The 16497-nt window shown below is 40.6% G+C and overlaps 1 protein-coding gene across 2 annotated transcripts in view; it reads right to left on the bottom strand.

The window, feature by feature from the left end:
* Nucleotides 1–4113: 4113 nt before the first annotated feature.
* adcy5 (adenylate cyclase 5) overlaps nt 4114–16497 on the bottom strand; it is a 98008-nt gene continuing 85624 nt past the window's right edge. For both annotated transcript variants that reach the window (XM_085383642.1, XM_085383641.1), the window contains exons 12-21: nt 16162–16249; nt 13713–13829; nt 13420–13578; nt 11426–11610; nt 11281–11301; nt 10864–10993; nt 8386–8649; nt 8004–8208; nt 7657–7781; nt 4114–5055 (exon numbers count right to left, since the gene is read on the bottom strand). In XM_085383642.1, coding sequence (XP_085239768.1) covers nt 4927–5055; nt 7657–7781; nt 8004–8208; nt 8386–8649; nt 10864–10993; nt 11281–11301; nt 11426–11610; nt 13420–13578; nt 13713–13829; nt 16162–16249 — 1423 coding nt within the window. In that variant the 3' untranslated portion in view covers nt 4114–4926. The remainder of the gene's footprint in view (nt 5056–7656; nt 7782–8003; nt 8209–8385; nt 8650–10863; nt 10994–11280; nt 11302–11425; nt 11611–13419; nt 13579–13712; nt 13830–16161; nt 16250–16497) is intronic.

Here is a 16497-nt window from a genome sequence, read left to right on the forward strand (position 1 = left end):
GTGGAAAACATTGATTTGATTTGATGGGGTAAATGTGTTGGAACGCTAGTTTTAAGCCAGTCTTAGTAGCTCCATATTGGCCATTTTTGTGTGTGTTGCACGTGCACATCATGATGTGATCTGGTCCTCAATTTGAAACATGAGCAAAGCTGTGGAACACCGAACATTAAAAAACATTTCCATTACAATGATATCTTTTTTTTTTTATCATAGCACTGTCAGTTTCATACCAAATTCAGGGATATCTGGTACATGTTGCAGTAATTGTGAAGACAAAAATCACTTTTGTTTTAAAACAAAAAAGCAGGGATGCTTCTCCTGAGCAGGAAGTGCTCCCATTTTCACAGATATGTGCTGCCTGACCTGCACAAATTTGAACTTGAATGTCAGCGTGGTGACGATGTGATTGTAGCAACGCTCACATAGTTAGAGGCCAACAGGTTGGCTGTTCAGAAAGGTCACATTAATTAAGTCTGGAGATTTTGTTTGCACTAACATGGGTTTGAATTCCCGGAGAAAAGCAGAGGAAACACTGTTGTTCCTGCAGCTGCTGCATTACAGTCGACGACGATTCTTATTTTATCCGAGCGTGCTCAGTTTAAATTGGGAGGCTTCAGTTTTGATTACAGTCTGGCACTGCTATGTAAATGCACAGCAGGAGTGACCAAGATCTTAACTGATTCCTGTTGGAGATAATAGCCACTGATTTGACTTATAAATACAGATATTAATACCATGACGGATAATGTAACGGGCAGAGCGTTAATCAGGAGATTAGCATTTTTCCTCCTTGTCCTCCGTCATATAAACAATAATCAGTAATAACAAAAAAGAAGACAAAGGACCTCATGCGTAAAGCCTGTCATGCAGTGCTCCTGCCATCTGTTGGTGAGCTACGTGAACATGTAAAATGACTCCCAGGATAGAGTGCAGTTAAAACAGAGGAGACACCTGAGCTTTCCACACATTTAAACAAACCTTTTGTTTATAGATTTTGGCTTTGTGCTGCTGAAAGAGGAAAAAGTCTTCCTCAGCCTGTGATATTTTGGACAATGCACCTTTCCAAGCTACAGCATGTCCACATACATTTGGTCACTTTTGTTTCTTATTTAAGTCCGTAGCTTTGGTATTGTGTGCCAAAACGACAGCTTGCACAAAGTAAACACCAGCATCAATCTAGATCCATAAGAGACCTGACAGCACAGCAGAACATGAACAAGAATCAGATCTCAGGGTACCTGTGAAACCTCTCAGCAGTTTATTTTACTATAAAAAAACAGCATAATGTTTAGCATGGCAACAAAAACAATCCACAGTTTTGTCTCTGAAGCCATTTGTGTCACAGACACGGCCACCTCGTGTCAAATAAAAAGCGAATGAGAATGCTGTACTTTGTAAAGATGGATCCACTCAGGCACCTTGTAGTCACGCCCCTCATCTCTGGTCTGTGCCTCTCCAAGCCCCTCGTGTTCCCTAATGGCACATTCATGCACAGTGAACAGTAGAAAGAGGGGGGTGACGTGGGTGTAGAATGGCAGTGCATCCAATTGGAATCATATGGAATGACACCTATAGGTATTAGCCGGGGTGTGTGAAGATAATGGTTGCAGCAGTACAGTACATTAACAAAGATTAAAAAAAAAAACGCCAGAGACGACCAGTGCAGGTTTTTCCCCTTCATTCCACAGGCTCAGAATCATAGTGCCATTTACTCTTTAAAAAGGAATGAAATTCAAAGGATAAGGCTAGTGCTAATATTTTTGGGTCAACAAAGTCCCATGAAACGACCAAATTTCCAGTGGACTAAATTCTGATGTTGTTCAAAAGCAACGATTAGTGAGGCAATTATTCCATATAATCATCATGGGCACTTACTGAGCGCGTCAAGTCTGAATTAAAATAAATTAATAGAGTGAAACAAGTCTAACTTGTTAATAAATTGTTTCATTTGCATGTGTTACTCAATACATACTGAAAGATTAAATATTAGTCCTAAGTAACTGATTCTCTCCTCTTTAAACAATATTTTTTTAAATCTTTTAATAAGTTGGACTATTGCTGGGACTGCCAACAATATCTGACTCCCGCTTAAACATTTATAGTTTCCGTAAACTGAAAATCCGCCCACTGAGTGGTAGAAGAGCTCTGATTGGCCGGAATTTGACAACACATTTCTGTGAGTTTAAATAATCTTTTCAAGTTCAACTATCAATTTATTAATATTTTTTTAATGGAAAGTGTCCAAATTAATTATTTTCTGACAGCAGTTTAAAATTAATACATTTATTAACCTCCTAGGAGCTGGCGTCCACATATGTGGACATCACATTTTGGGTTATTTAGACCAAAATACTGAATTTTGGGCCTGATATCCACTTACGAGGACATTACACTGTCACTGTTCTATCAAAATTTTAAATGAATATCCTCCTATGTGGCTCTCATTTTTCTTAAAAACAAAAATAAGGCAAAAAATAAAAATAAATGTAAAAAATTAAAGTAATTCTTTGTTTTTACATCCATCGGGCCCCAATATGTCCAAATATCAAAGAGAAATTAAAAATGCATGCGGTGGAAGAGTTTGGGTCTTAGGAGGTTAATATGCAGGATTTAAATAGAACCTGAGGCTAGTTATTCAGATAGAAGTCCATAGACTGCAGTTCATTTTGAGTCCACTTAATACATACAACATCGTAGTGAAGTAAATACTGATCTGCATAGTAAGTTTTAAATAACTTCACGCACAAATTCAGTTTGTTTTCACAAGATGCAAGTGGAGAGAATATTGCAGGCATTACTTAAAATGTTAATTTTGCTCTTTTCATGAGATCAGTTGACAGTTATAATAATATGACTCTATATAAAATATGGACATAGCTTCACAGGTCTGAAAATAGAAGCCAATGCAGTTTAGGTGCCTTAAACATGCTTTTCATGGCCAGCAGGGGGCGACTCCTCTGATTACAAAAACAAGTTTGATTTTACTGGAAGAAGAAATCTGGAAGGACACTTACTAGGCTCCAGTTATCTATGACCTCTGTAAGCGTTTTCCTAATTAGTTCGTCTTGATTGCTAGCTTCAAGTGTCTAAATACAGCACGATATTGACTACTGACAGTCAAATAAGAGAACAAAGCAGAGCATGATCTTCCTTGCGATTGACAACCAGATGAGCGTGCGGTGTTTCTAAGTGAGATCCACCCCCAGTGGCCTCTAAACTGTTAGCTCAAGGCTTAACAATACTTCACAAACCAATGGGTGACGTCATGCATGCCTACATCCATCTTTTATATACAGTTTTCTAGCCTTATCCTTTAAACTTGGTTCTGAAGTTTTCTGGATTCAGTATTCTCAGGTGAAAACATTTTTCTGTCCATTTACGTTTTCCTGTGACAAAACAAACCAAACCAGGTGAAGTATTTGGTAATATCATCATTAAAAATCACTTGAGTTCATGAGCCAGCCAGGTCAGTTTGTCTGATGACACGCTGAATAAAGATGTAATACTGAAGAGAACTGCTCTGTTAAGGAAAGAAAACAGCAGATAATTGGGCACATGTCCACATGTGCTTATCTGTCCCTGTCCACAGGATGAGCATCATCACCGTCGTCAGTACAGAGTCCATGTTAAAGGCCTCATCGGAGATCATCGGACATTCATTGGGTCGTACCATCTGATTGAGCAAGCGAGTGGGGAGCTGTGGGAGCAGAGCACAACAAGGTGGACGGCTGAAAGCACTGGAGTGCAAAAAGAAATGGCTTTTGAGCACCAAGGCTGATGCATTTCCATCCTCTAGTCCGTCATTCAATGTACCGCCTTGCTCGGTTTTAAGACTTGCTTTTCGCTGTGAGAAAAGGGCAAGAAAAGAGGCTATTTGGGGGGAGCTGAAGCTAAACGGAACATCAGCTGTGATGCAGTGCTAACATCAGGCAACACCAGTGAGGACGTCTGAAATCCCAACATGAATTATACAGTATGTATATCTGAATATGTATAATATATATATTCATGTACAAAATATAGAATCTTAATATATCTCATAGGGTTTGTGTTTCGAAGTTAAAATAGAAAATGTTAAAGATTAGAAAAAGCTCTTTACTGACATCCTCTTTGTTTTATGTGTTTGTGAATATATATATATATATATATATATATATATATATATTATGCTGTTGATACTACTGAGGTTGTGATATTGCACATCTGGCGGGAAGCTTTCTGTAAACACTGTGCAGCGTTTTCTTTCTGTTATAAAAGGAAATTCATATAATCTCAGGAAACCCGGTTACCTGTAGGACACACTCTTCAGCAATAAAGACTATCTCCTCCATGAATCTGTTAGTTACCGATGTGATTAGATAATGACACAAGGACGGATAGTGCTGCAGTGCTGGCTTAGTGTCCATACTTGAGAGATTCATACCTGCATCACAACATGGACCAAAGGTATTACAAACCATACGTGAAATTCTGTACATACACATAAAACTGTCTGTGTTTTACATGTACATACTGTATATACTTCAGCAGGAGCAAGGCAGAGCGAAAGAGAAGAGGTAATGCAGCTTATGTCCTCCCGCAGGTGTGTCCAAAAACCCATCGGAAAATTACGGCTGATTGAAGCAAATCAAATTTCTTATTGACCATTTTTCCTTCAGGATCCAGACTCGCACAGCTGACCAATAATCTGTCTTTATGCTCTGACTGGACATCTTTGGTCTCATCGGCTGACTCGTAGCGAGGCTTCTCCGACTCATCGGCTCCCCCACAGGCTGGGCGTTGGGATGAACATTTTCCTCATCCTTTATGGCCTCAGGTTTGAGATGGGTTCAGTGCTGTGAGAAAAGTTCAATCTCAGTCCACCCTAAGCCTGCTTTGTATGTCGTAAGGCGTGTAACCCCCTATGTGTCTGTCACTTAGTGTGGGTTAACTGCTGGAAGGTCCACTGGTGAGGAAGTAGGTCATCATCTCTCCTTTGCCCTTGACTGTGACCACTCCTCTGTATTCCAGTGTGTAGTTATAAGAGCTCAGTACCTGGTGCAATTCTGGGGTCACCTGAAGGCAGATGGAGAATGGAATATTTAATTCCCTGGTCAGCATTTTTGAGATTTATCATTATTTTGCTAATAACTCCTAGTGACCAATGATTTGACAGCTTGAAAGTCAAACATGCTGTGTCATTGATTAAGATGGAGTTTAATGGAACCATAATTTCTAGAAAGAATAACTTTCAGTCAAGTTGAACCCAGTTTAATTTGACTACAGTGCTGTCTTAAACTCTTTATATTTTGCTACGAAAATTGGAAATAATCAATAATGTTGAGATCAGGAATCTGGGGAGACCAATCCATGTCTCAATATCAAACGTGCCCAAGGATAATATTTTACCTTGATTCTTAGCTGTTTTTTAATGCTTAAACAATTCATAGCTCAGTGTTATGTACTCAACAGAGAAAACTTTCTCTGGTCAGATACAAGGACTCATCTGAAAATGAGTGAAAAATTAGCCAATGTCCAACGATAAATGTTGAAAGACCTTCAGAAAGCTTGGAAAATTACGAAACATGCAAGAAAGTCTGGCTCCTTGGGAGTGCAAGAGCAGCTGGCCCTCCGCCGATTACCAAGACTACTTGGAGTACATCTAGAAGATGCGAAATGTAGCTACCGTCACTGAAACTGATGATCACCATGGCAGCAGTGATACCTGAAGCCTTGGAAACTGCGAATCAAAGACTCACATCCTTGGCCAGCCACTTGAAGAGGTATACCAGAGAGCTAGAAGGCAGGAGAATAAACCAGTTGTACTCCACTGAACCATTCAAGGGAGAAGGACACAACCCATAACGGCAATGCTCAGTGGCTAGTGGCTCTAAGAGCAGACCACAGCATCCTTCCCGAACAGGATCCAGGATCCATGGCAGCGACAGACATCCAAGAAAAGGTCCAGTAAGAAGCACCAGGCTCTAACATGATTCATGCCTACTGGCTGAAGAAGGTGACTGCACTGATGAAGCAGTCCTAGATGACACAACAAACATCCATGAGTACATCAGGAAGATGGCCACAACTGACTGCTTAGTGAATACCTCAGGAAGCAGAAATATGAGAAAGAAGAGGAGCAAGAAGAAAAAACATCATGGAAGGACAACCCCCTGCACGGTATGTACCATCGGCAGATAGAGGAAGTGGCTTATATCAAGCAATCCTACCAGTGGCCGGACAAAGCTGGACTATCTTTCATTCTGGAGGCTCTAATCATGGTAGCATAGGAACAAACTCTGATCCATAGAGGCTGGGGTCTACCACACCAGGCAAGACCCCAGGTGCAGGCTGTGTAATAATGCCCCTGAGACAATCCAGCACGTAGCAGCAGGTTGCAAGGTGCTAGCAGGCAGGGCATACATGGAACGCCATAACCAAGTGATCGACAAAGTATACAGGAACATCTGTATGGACTGGAAGTCCCAGGGTCAAAATGGGAGACGCCCTCTAGGGTGGTCGAGAATGACCGAGCTAAGATCCTGTGGGACTTCCAGATACTGGTGATGGATAACCAACCGGACATAGTAGTGGTGGACAAGCAGACAAAGGCGGCTGTAGTGATAGATGTAGCTATACAGAATGACAGCAATATCATGAAGAAGGAACACAAGAAGCTGGAGAAGGGCTCAAGAAGATGTGGAGGGTGAGGGTAACAGTGGTCCCAGTGGTAATCGGAGCACTTGGTGCAGTGACTCCCAAGTTAGGCGTCCAGCAGATCCCAGGAACAACATCAGAGATCTCTGTCCAGAAAAGCGCAGCAAAGATACTGTGCTGGACCCTCTAGCTCCCAGGCCTCTGGTAGAGGACTCGCGCTTGAAGGATAAAGTCCGCCCACAGGGGCGAGAGGGGAATTATATAGTTTATGCACACGTCTTGTGATCTGTAAATCACCAATGGAGTGTCTAATCAGTTCTCTGTGTTGTTCTTCCTGAATTAGTGGTAATAAACACATCTGATGCCATAGTTCTGTCAATAACATTTTGTATTAACTCCTTATGCCTTTTCCCCTGATTTATAGTCATTGGCTCGATGAGTTTGGCTACCTCCACTGGGAAATATTCTATTATTAGAGTTTTAATACAAGTTTCCAACAAAAACAACTGCAGAAGTTACAGAAAGTTACAAAAATGAAACTCATAACTTTACTAATAAAATGCTGCTTGGAGCCATTTGGTGTTCATTAGGAAGCAGCAGCTCATATTTTCTCTTTTGTCACTTTTTCCTGCAAAAAGGTGGACTGTAAAGAGATCGGATGAAATTAAAGAATTCAATCTGTGTTCATATTAGCTTTGAATTATTAAGCTTTAATGATTGAATATCTGATAAAGCAAAACCAGTAGGGCCATTTTTAACGATCATTCTTCATTACCTTGAATACACTCCTTTTTTCCTCCCTTCAGTCGACAGATAAGTGTGGTTTTACAGAGCTTATGCACACTGGATGAATTTCAAATTTTTCACCAAAATAGACTGAAGGAGGTGGGAGGGAAGGAGTTCAGAATAATTTACTGATGGAATGCAAATTTTATAGTTGATTTTAAATAACTTACTGATTATCTGAGTACACAAAATCATCAGTGTGAATTTAAATGACGGGACATATAAAATTGTTACCTGGATTCTCTCTGGTACACCTGTGCTGTCCATGCGACTCGCCACATTTACAGTGTTCCCCCAGATGTCGTACTGAGGTTTCCTGGCCCCGATCACCCCAGCCACCACCGGGCCAATGTTAAGACCTAGGAAAAGAAATAAATATAGAATAATTAAAACTGCCAAACAGAGGTGCAGGTTAAAAGATATGATGTATATATCCTACAAAATCAGATCTCAGAATCTTTTCAATTTGGAAACTGGTTCTTTAGTTCCAATTGGGCAAATCAGTTACTTTTACTGGAGCTGTAGTCAACAACAGTCAACAGTCTTACAAAAAAAGTCCATTTTTCTTTCCTGCTACCCACCTATTTTCATCTTGAAGTTGTTAAAGGAGTGTTCATTGATGTATTTCATCTGGTCCATCAGCCTCATGGCGTAGTCAGCGAGAGCACGGATGTGTGACCGCCCGACCTTGTCATACGTGGAGTCATTGAGGCCGGAGGCTGCCATGTATGTGGAGCCGATAGTCTTGATCTTCTCCAGCTGGCGGAACTGATCCTCGCTGATGATCTGAGGATAGCAGAACGAAGGTTTGTAATATCAGTGGCCATATTTAGCAGAGTTTTGGGTCCACTGGATTCAATAGTAACCAAATAAACACAGCAAACAGTAATTGGATGTTATCAGAGCCGTTGTTCTGCATTCATACATTCAGACAGCTTCCAACTGGAATAGTTCAGATCTTACCTCATCAAAGTCGGCGATGATTTCATTAAGCAGTCGCAGGCACTCCACTCCCTCATTGTTGCCCTCCAACTCTACGTAGAACTCAGAAAAGTTACTAATAGAGGCAAACATAACTGCAACACACTCGCACGACTGGTAGTAGAGCTCATCGTTCCGACGTTCCCGCTGCAGGAAGTGAGCAGCCACGTCTTTGGGAAGGATGTTGTGGAGCAGACGGCGGTTGTAGGCTTGCAATTCCTCCATCTCCTCCTTTTCCTCTGTGGCCTTGTGAGGAGTTAGAGAACAGGATTAAAGATTAATACTTCATTTACAACTGGATGGATTTTTTATGACATTTGGCACAGATATTGAAGATGCCAAGAAGATGAATGCTAATGAATTTGGTGGTCCCCTAACATATTATCTCGCCCCACCAGCAGCATTCAGTAATATATCCTGACAGGTAATCACCACTAAGTTGTTATTTTTTAAAGAAGGTTCAGGAAAAAACCCTTTTACCTATCACTAAATTTCTTTACTTTGTTTTGGTATCTCAGCCTCACAAAACTGCAAATGGAGCTTGAGACTCACAGCCTTGTTTTTTACTAACCATTGGTGACAGCAGTGAGCTGGAAAATAGAGAGCCCTCCAGCAGCTTTTTTAAATAAGTTTTTTATCCACTTGACTGGATTAGCAACTACAAGCAGAACAGCCTGCTTCACAACCTTCAGAAAATGCCAAAGAAGCCATGAACATCCCTTAAGGAATGTTCTTATTGTCAAATTGATACTGTACTGAATATTATTTGGTTATTATACGCACACTCACACACACACGCACACACACACACATACACCCTCTGACATGTTTGTACTTTCTCAAATAAGAACAAAAAGTTTCTTAACAACAGAATTTGGTAAACTATCTCAGTGTTTATTGGTGAAGCAATGATTCATGTTAGGGGATGCAAACTTTTCAGAGTCACGTTTTATACTAATCTAGGTACACCTAAGTACATGCTTACAATTACGAGTGTAACCAATCTTACCGAGCCAATAAAACACACTTGATTACTGAGATTAAGATCATCAATCATTGTCAGCAAGTGTGAATACCTCTATGAAAGCAGATGTTTTGGCAGTTTGTTGGTCCTGAGCAGTCAGGTGTGTGTTAACAGTCTTCCCAGACTATCCAAGAAATCTGCTTGACCATTCTTATTATCCATTAGGGTCCCTAATTTCATTTTTCATTTTCTTCATAGCCAGTTCAATATTTTAACACTAATGTTAAGTCTCCATAATGTATTTTTCAATCTGTTATTCAGATTTACAGTTAGATGAATAATATTATGATCAGAAATATCTCATGTTGAGCACTTGTTCACCCTGTATGTGTCTACATGGGAGCACAGTCTAGGTTTGCAAAGCTGCATCTGACTAAAATGCACATCGCCACCTCATTTCAGCTACCAAGCACGGTAGCGGTGGTGTTTTGAATTGGGCTTCTTTTGCATCCACGGGACCTGGATCGAACATGAACTCCTCTGTACGCTAAAGTATTGGAGAGTCGAATGTGAGTCCATTTGTCCAACAACTACAGCTTGGCCAAAGTTACAACAGATGCTGATCCACAAAACAGCAGTAAATCTACAACAGAATGGCTGAAAAAGAAAAGAATCTAAGTGTTGCAATGGCCCAGCTAAAGTCCAGACCTCAACTCAACTACAATATACTGCAGAGAGTGGACGGACTCTGTGATGCTGCCTATTTGCTCATTTCTACAAAGCTTTAAAATTACAGCACTTAATTGTTCTCATTGGCTTCTGATTCCAGCCTTCACCTTGACAGGATGTCTGACCCACATTTAAAGTTAATTTGTTGTTTATTCCTATTATCATCCTTTAAAGGAACACAGTGAGACATCATTTGCATTTCTAACAGATCTATGCACAACTGTTGTGTCCATGCCTGTTTAAATATGTATATTTTCCCTGTCATGCTGATGACGATATTCAGGTACTGCCTAGCCTCATCACTTCTCAAATCACCAAATATTTTCACTTAAAGGAAATAAATGGAAATCCACTTCCTCCTGACAAAGTCTAAATCAACTAAATCAGCTGTTAAATGCCACATTTTAAACCAACTGCAGCTCATTTAAATCATAACATTCTGCATCAAGTGGCAAGTTGGGCTAGCTGTGTTTATTTTCTTTCAATCCCAACATGTTTTTGAATTAAATTAATTTCCTAGCACAAAATAATAACAGCGATTCCCTTCCTAAAAATGCAAATTTATGCTAAAAAGCACACCAAATACGTATCTACAAAGTCACATAATGACACTTAACTCGGATACCAGGAGGAAAAAAAACCAAAACTACTTTTTAAGCATCAGAGGCCAATGGAATCATAACTATACAAGGGGAAGGGGCAGCAATGCGCTATAGGTTCTGTTTACTCTTGTTCTCACACACGCGCACGCACACACACACACTAACCTGCAGTTTCCACAGGAAGTCAAGCCTTGCTGTTGACTCCACCTGCTGGGCGTGAAGGTACAGGGCAAGGACGAAGACTGTGATCACCACTGGAGTCATGATCTTTAGAGGCACCTTGTCTACTCCACACCTGGAGGTCAGCACATACACATATTAGTATTACAGATAGATTTTATGCCGAGTTACCCAGCTACCACAATCACTGATATATGCAGGTATTACACAGAGTTAAAGTTGTACTCTGCAGGAAAATAACATAAAACACAAAAACAAGCTGCCCTCTAAATCTTGGCTAATTAGCGTTAGCATCTGTTGCCAGCAGGTCATTATAGTTCCATTTGTGCCAGAGGAGTGATAATGATGCTGTTAGCGTAAACAGATGACAGAGACCACTTTGGGTCCCGCCATCAGTCTCACCTTGTTCCATTCATGGGCTCACTGTGAGGGAGGAACAGAGAAGAGCCGGTGAGCACTAAGAACATCTGCACACCTTCGAAGCTTTAATCATTACAGGCATGAAATGACACACAGAGACACACACAGGTGTAATAAAGAGACTCACGCGTTGTTGATGGCATTGGCCATGACCAGCAGGTCCTGGTTGTCAAAGAGGCTCACTTTGGGAACCTCCATGATGAGAAGGTAAAGCAGTTCGATGAAGAGCATGAGGAAGAGCTTACCGATGCTGCTGACCTGCAGGAAGACGGAACAGGCCAGCAGGCTCAGCAGCACGCAGGACGAGAAGTACTGAGGGAGAAAATGCAAAGAGACTATTGTTTAGTGGCCAGGCTTTATATGCTGCAACAGTTCTGACTGAACAAGCTGCATCTGGATGAGTTATAAAACACACGATTAACCCACATTTTCACTGCTTAACTTCTAATTTGAGCACGAGTGTGCACACCAAATGTTAACATTTACAGCTGCAATTACCCCCACTTAGCACCCATTTGTTCTGCTCCCAAAATTTCGTTTCATGTCAGAAGTCTCACATTGAAATCTTACAGTTACGTGTGTGTGTGTGTGTGTGGTGTTCAAAAAAAGCAATGCAGTACTTTGCAAGACAAATTTTACCCAATTTTAACCATGTGTTTGCTCTAACAGTGTATGGTATACAAGGTGATTTCATTACACCATTCGTCACAGCAGAAAGCAATGATTAGATGTCATAATGCTCATTAATGTTCTATAAAGTACATAACTTGTTTAAGCACATGCATTTCTCTCTTTTTAGTGCTTGTGTTTTATCGTTGCTTTTTATTTTATTGCTTGCAGTTTTAATATTGTTGTGCATCACCTTGAGCTGCAACACCTGGTTGAAAAGTGTTGTATGAATGAGATTCTGCCCACATTTTATCCCTATGAGGGAAACTTGGCAGCAGCACCTGAGTCGTATTTGTGTCTTATTTAAGTCCTGGACTCGTGCCATTGGCTGTTGTTCAGTTTAGGATTAATAAAATTAATTTGCACTTATGCGGACAGCCCGCAGGTTATCCATCAGCTCCGGTCTCTTCTGTTTCACCTCACTGCCCAACCAGCTGCAACAGATGGCTGACCTACCTAAGCCACAGTCTTGTTCTCCGTGCGGTGTTTGCTTATACCGATTATTGGATCAATGAGGTTTGCTCTGTAATATTATAGGGTTTTTACATTACAATATAAAGCGCCTTATGATGACTATATATGTTATGTTACGCCCATGGTATTCAGCTGGAAAAGAGTGGAGGGTCCACTCTGGGTCAGGGAGGAGTTGCTGCTTAAATGTGGAGGAATTTGGGGTCTTGTTTACAAATGAGTATAGCGAGAGATTGATACATGGACTGGGGCCATGTCGCTGTACCAGTCATTTGTGGTGAAGGGAGAGCTGTGCATAAAAGCGGAGCTGTTGATTTACGGGTCATCTGATGTTCACAATCTCTGGGTAGTGACTCAAAGAGACACACACAAGCAGCACAAATGAGCTTTCTCTGAAGGACAGCTGGCCCCTGCCTGAGAGAGGGAGTGAGGAGTTCAGTGAGTCAGGAGGAACCTCCTGGGCACTTCTTGGGCGAGGAAATCCAGGCATGTCCTGCTGGGAAGAGTTCTTATGGGTAGACCCAGGACTGGAGAGATTATGTATCTCAGCTAGCCTGGAACCACCTTGGTGTTTCTTCGGATGAGCTGGAGAAAGTGGCTGGGGAAAGGGAGGTTCGGGCTTCTTTACTGCCCCTGTGACCTGGCCTCGGATAGTGGCAATGGAAGGAAGAATGGAAAGAGGGATGGATGGTTGGATGGAAGGAACTTAATTGATCTATTGAGGCCTGATGTAATGTACTTTAGTGAGTTGACCAGCAGATTTTAGTATTTAAACTTCAACTGGCATTTTCTGAAAGGTTATCTTTTGGCTGTACTTTTTTTAGACAAATCATCCGCCTAACTTTCCTTAGTCTTCAACAAACTTGGATCTTCTTTTCTTTGTTTGTTGTGTCATACTTTAAAAGGATACCTGTAAATTTATTGATGAAATAATCTAATAAATAAAACAGATAGGCCATAGATAAAACAAGGCATCTGTACCTCAGGAAAGCTGCAGATGAGGCCATCATGTCCACAGGGGCTGTGTTGTGTGTCCAGGCTGTAGTTGAGGAAGTAAGCATGGCAGGCATTGACACTGTCCAGGCTGATGTTGTGCTGTGCTTTGATGCAACTCCACAGGTCATGGCTGCTGCACGTGAACTAAAAAGGGTCAAAATTATTGCGAGACTTTCAAATCCAGACACTCAAAAGCATCATAGTCAAAAACCTCTCCTTGAAACATTGACCCATGACAAGAAAATGGGAATTTGGGAATCCTGTTAATGAAAACTTACAATGTTGATGAAAGCAGAAAGAAAGACGATGATGATGGTGAAGACACCAACCAAGGTGCTGTTTAGTCTAGACTGAACTATTCTCTTAGAGAGTGTCTGCAGAGGCACTGGGAAGATCTGGAGGACAGAAGAATTCCAACAATTAATATTCAGTTTTAATTGAATTAACTGACTTCATTTTCTCAGTCACTGGTTTCCAGTTTGACCATGCTTTTACAGCTCTGTGTAAAAAAGAGGCTCTGCTTTTTTTTATATTTTGTTTTTAAAAAAAAGAGCCATGACTCACCGTTATGGAAACCTTCAAGCAGCAGCTCTATTTTTCTCTTCTCAAACCTTTCCCGTTTCTTGTGAGTCATCAACAGCAGAAAGAAAACTGATCGACAAAAGGATTTACGGTCTCACTGCAAATCTTATTCGACAAGGCCCACTTTATAGAAACTTGTGGAAGAGATTGTGAAAATTTGCGAACTTATTAACTCCAGAAGAATGTACCAGATAATTACATTAGAGGCAGCGCAACAAAGTAATCAACTGAGCTGCATGCTATTCTGTAACTGTCTTTATTACAGCACAGCGCCCAGTACCCCTGTGTTTACTGAACAGGCACCAAATACGCAGCTGAAGACGTAGTGCAAAAAGAACATCAGCTGCTTCTGTTAAAGCACAATCTGTTCTTTGCTAAAGTCCACACAAACAGATCAAAACTGAGAACAGAGGGAGGAAACAGCTACCTAAACATTGGGAGATTGATAATATTTTACTAAAATACTATTCCTTAAGTTATCCTATGAAATGCAATTTTTAAAAAATGCTGTGTTAGCTGTTATTTAAAAATGAAAACTCCATAACATTTTACTAGGATAACCATGTGAAATATCTTCAGTTTTTACCTGATATTTAGAGTCACAGGCTTTGTTAAGGGTACAGAGTGTAAAATCGCACCACTAGACGTAAATAGATTGCAGTTGACTGCGAGTTTTTAAGGATATCCTAAACTTTTCTGTGGGTAAACACTGCTGTTAGCCTCTGTTAGCCTCTGTTAGCTGCTGTTAGCCTCTGTTAGCCTCTGTTAGCTGCTGTTAGCCATCGTCAGTGAAGTGTATCTAACATGGTTGGACTTAGTGAATAAACTCTGATACAATGTGTGGTTGTAATTCGGCGGTCACGAGAGGGAAAGTGGGATTTTTAGGACACTCGAGCCGAACATTAGCTTGTATAATGTTAGCTTAAAACCAGCTGCTGTTGTTCAGCCGGCTCATTGTCAGCTGTGTGTGGATGAGAGGATTGCATGTCTAATCTGCTGACAACAAGTAAGTGCGACAGTCATGAGTTAGAGCTCTGTTTTCAGTTCAGGGGATGAGGCTAGCAGTTAGGAGGAAGAGGATGATGTTTTATTAAGATGCCAGTCCTGCTGTCTCTTTCCTTCATGTTCAACTTCACATACTGTAAGCATGAGCCTTCACATCTTGAGCCTGAAGGTGCAGGTATGAATTAACATTTGCCTCCTAATGAATTCCTATGAGTTCTCTTTTCCCCGCCTTTGGCAAACTACACATGTGGCTGGTCTCTAGCTGAACAAATAAAACCTGATTTGGTGGAACCGAGATGTCCGTTTCGGCAACTGTGTTGAAGATAGCGAGGCAACATGACAGCTTCCACAAATTGGAGCCTGCTCCTATTTATTTTAATGGACTAATTCTAAGTTTATGAGAATGCATCAGTTTGTTGGAATTACATATTGCATGTAAGTACCCACTAATTAATGTTTATCTATGAGTAGAATCATTTTTGTAACTCAAAAAACAATAATTGCACCTTTAAATACTGATCAAATTGACAGCAGAGACTGCTGAAAGTTTATGTTGTTGCTGTTGAAGTTTATAGTCTAGTAACCTTAGGCTAATATGCATAAAGTTTTATAGAACAAAGTTGAACAAAGGCTCCCTTCTGTGAATAATCTTGTGCAAGAATACAGACAAACTACAGAAACATGAAACGTATCCTGAATTATGTTAGATAAAGTAAATATGAGATGGAGCAGCTTTTCTCAAAGACTCACATAAACACGAGGGAAACTTAACAATTTTTAATTCATATAATAGATACGCACCAAGGGAGTCTGTTGTAAAAATGTAACAGATTCTGATCAAAAAGAACTTCCTTTGAGGAGAATATCTTTCATTTTCTAGATGAAGGATTCTCTGACCACAATTCATAACAAGTACAGCATCCAAACCACAGCCCGATAAAACATTTAGATTTGTCTGAACGATGTCTTACGCTGAACTGAACTGAAACGAGGCAGCTATCTTACGGGATAACATTCTCATAAAAGCATCTATAATCGCTTGTATTGGTTATCACTTTGCCGAATGCCTTATATCTGCAACAAATCTGAGCAAAGCTCTGAGTTTCTCTGTGTCATTCATTACAAGCATAGACTTCTCACCCCAAAACAGCAGTACACAGCTGAGACGAACATAACAGCCGTCAGGATAATGAGACAGGTGACGAAGAAGCCGATCATCAGTCTGGAGCTGCAGACAACAAAGAGATTGGATGTATCTACTGCAATATTTATTACTCTGCAATTCACAGTCAGTGTGGCATCTGATAAGTTAACACTTTCTCTTTATAGTCTACAATCTTGTGCTAAATACTGTGGAAGTAAACATCTTACTCGTGGGTGTGACGGGAATGAATAACACCAAAGAGAAGAAGCATTAAGATTAAGAGGGTAAAAGCGATTATAAAAATAGATTAAATAACAAGGGACATGAGATGT

This window comes from Rhamphochromis longiceps, linkage group LG16, assembly GCF_057381845.1.
Source record: "Rhamphochromis longiceps isolate RC_006_pf linkage group LG16, R_longiceps_female_GT1.1, whole genome shotgun sequence".
NCBI lineage: Eukaryota > Metazoa > Chordata > Actinopteri > Cichliformes > Cichlidae > Rhamphochromis > Rhamphochromis longiceps.